We start from the raw sequence: 2,414 nt of genomic DNA on the forward strand, positions 1-2,414 counted from the left end.
GAAACTGGCGCGCGTACAAGTTTTTTCCCGAAGGGCACCCGCGAAGGTGGGAAGTAACCTTAATTACGCGCAAATGAAGGTCATATTGGTGTTAATGACAGTATATTGACCATAATATAACAAATTTGGACACAAATGAATGGATATTTTCTGTAAATGAACAGCAAAAGGTGAATTACTCATATACTATGATGGCTAAGCAAATAAAACTCTTGAATTGCATGTTTCTATATCATGAGACTTCGGATATTATACAGCTGATCGATCTAGGGCAATGTTTCAGTCAAATTTGACTTTTTTCAAGATACTAGGTCATAGTCTCTTAGTTTTCTTGAATACTGTTGTTTTCATAGATCGCTCGCACCAAAACATCAAAACCGTTTCGTTTGTGTATGAAGAACGTCAACAAACTCAGGGATTTCAGATCTAGAGTAGGTGGAAAGAAATCATCCATCTGTCCAAATTTCAACTTAGTAGTGCACGTCCAATAAATTCAAAACTGTTACGATCCGGTACGACCCACAGTAGAACTATAATATCAGTAAAAAGCGTGTATAAAATAAACTTGCCAATAGACGCTTATAGGTAGTTTTAACTCACCATAAAAGTGACAGTCGGCGTGACCCTTGTCCTGTTAATGACCTTCAGCGCGTAGTAGCGTGTGTTACCGCCTTGTTCATCAGTGTATTGGATGCACTTCTTTCCGGCTTTGGTATCCTCAATCGTAAATCCTTTGAATACAAAATACACTATTAGGGAACATTTCTGGAAACAATTTCAATTAAAATCCTAATAAACAGCATTCAATCTCTTTCGATTAAACAATACGGGCAAGACAGTCTTTATTTATTTCAACGCGGAAAAAAATTCCTCAGCTAAAACTACAAATACATTCCATTCGTAATATCTAATATAATAAAAATAATAAAATAAAAAAGTTGCTTTCCACGAATGCCGTACCTATACATCTTATTTGACTAGGTGTTTAAACTGCCTCAGAGACTCTGCTTCCCTAAGTCACAAGTAAGACTGTTCCAAAGAATGGCGCCACTATAGCTAAAGCCATTTTTATAATAGTTTGTGCGCGTTTAGTTTATTCTTAGTTTAGTTTATTTGATTATTCCCAGAGTCCCTTAGGTTATATGCGGTTTCTCGCCTCTCGAGAAACCGCATATACGGGCTTTTATATCAGAAATTAAAAATCAGTTCGTAAATTTGGGACCTTAGGGCAATAGCATTACTGAAGTTTTTACTGAGACTTACTAGTTGTTAAGGTCCTTGTGGATTGTCCATTGCATTTTGCTTCGGTTCCATTTCCATCAAAGTGAATCTGTAAAAGATTACCAGGACAACCGACGCTTTTTTTTCTTAAAAGTGATTGGAGGCTCCGGGGAGCTGTTGTTTCCACAGGGACCAGTAAGTACACCACAACAGCCTACATAGGGATGAAGAAATGATACAGTTAGACCCCGCTAATTCGAACTTGGTTATTTCGAATTCCCGCTATTTCGAATTAGTTTTCGTTTCCCCCGAGAGTTCGAAATAGCAGCAGGATTAAACTGTATCTTCAATTATAACATGGTCATTAAGTAATGGACAAATCGGGAGATCGCGCCGTTGTTAAAATTTCACATGAAATAAGGATCTTTGATGTCCTCCTCATCATAATTTTTTTTTTCTGTCTCGCAGTCCTTTGAAATATATTCTTAAACACCCAAAAACTCTGTCCGTAACTACCCTTCGAAAACCGTTTCAGTCTGGCATCACTTTCAAGTAGCAAATATTGGGTGTTTTTAAAGTTCTGATCATGCCCTATAATAGATAATAAAGAGCAAATTCAACGAAAAAGAGAGAAACATAACGAGGGTAAAGCAAAAAAGATTAGATCTTTTAAAGTTAAACTTTGAGAATCATAAAATCTAAGATTGCAATAACCTTAGTGGTAATTAATATTCCTTACTAGAAAAGTATATGTGAAATCCATTTATCCGCTGTCTGTCCGATTATTTCTTTCAGATGAATAACTGTAAAATGTTTCAGAGCTAGAGCTTTCTTTTATACATGGTTCATTTAATTTTATTTGCACTATATAATTCATAAAAAATTAAAGGAATTTCTTCCATAGCGGACCTGATTTTAAAAAGCATTACATACTGATATCAGGTATTTTTGTTTTAGCTATGGTCAGTTGAGATCAAAACCGGTACTTCAAGGGGAGCAGTTAAGTTTCGATGGAAGTTCTAGCAACAAACAAACTTCCGCTAAGGTAGATCGTATTAAGAAGCAATAGAAGATCGATTAATCGATTCAATTAGCTAAACACCCAACAATTTGCATAGGAAAAAGTGAGATCTAAAGGGCCCGAAAATGTTTAAGTCGACTGATTTTCTTTCGATTCAGGTCAGCCCGGGCCA

At 36.1% G+C, this 2,414-nt stretch overlaps 1 protein-coding gene across 1 annotated transcript in view; it reads right to left on the reverse strand.

The window, feature by feature from the left end:
* Window positions 1-1,984, reverse strand: part of LOC145499566 (uncharacterized) — a 10,015-nt gene extending 8,031 nt beyond the window's left edge. The window contains exons 1-3 of the mRNA XM_081479088.1: window positions 1,961-1,984; window positions 1,264-1,435; window positions 601-731 (exon numbers count right to left, since the gene is read on the reverse strand). Coding sequence (XP_081335214.1) covers window positions 601-731; window positions 1,264-1,435; window positions 1,961-1,984 — 327 coding nt within the window. The remainder of the gene's footprint in view (window positions 1-600; window positions 732-1,263; window positions 1,436-1,960) is intronic.
* Window positions 1,985-2,414: the final 430 nt, after the last annotated feature.

This window comes from Orbicella franksi, chromosome 10 (genome assembly GCF_964199315.1).
Source record: "Orbicella franksi chromosome 10, jaOrbFran1.1, whole genome shotgun sequence".
Lineage (NCBI taxonomy): Eukaryota > Metazoa > Cnidaria > Anthozoa > Scleractinia > Merulinidae > Orbicella > Orbicella franksi.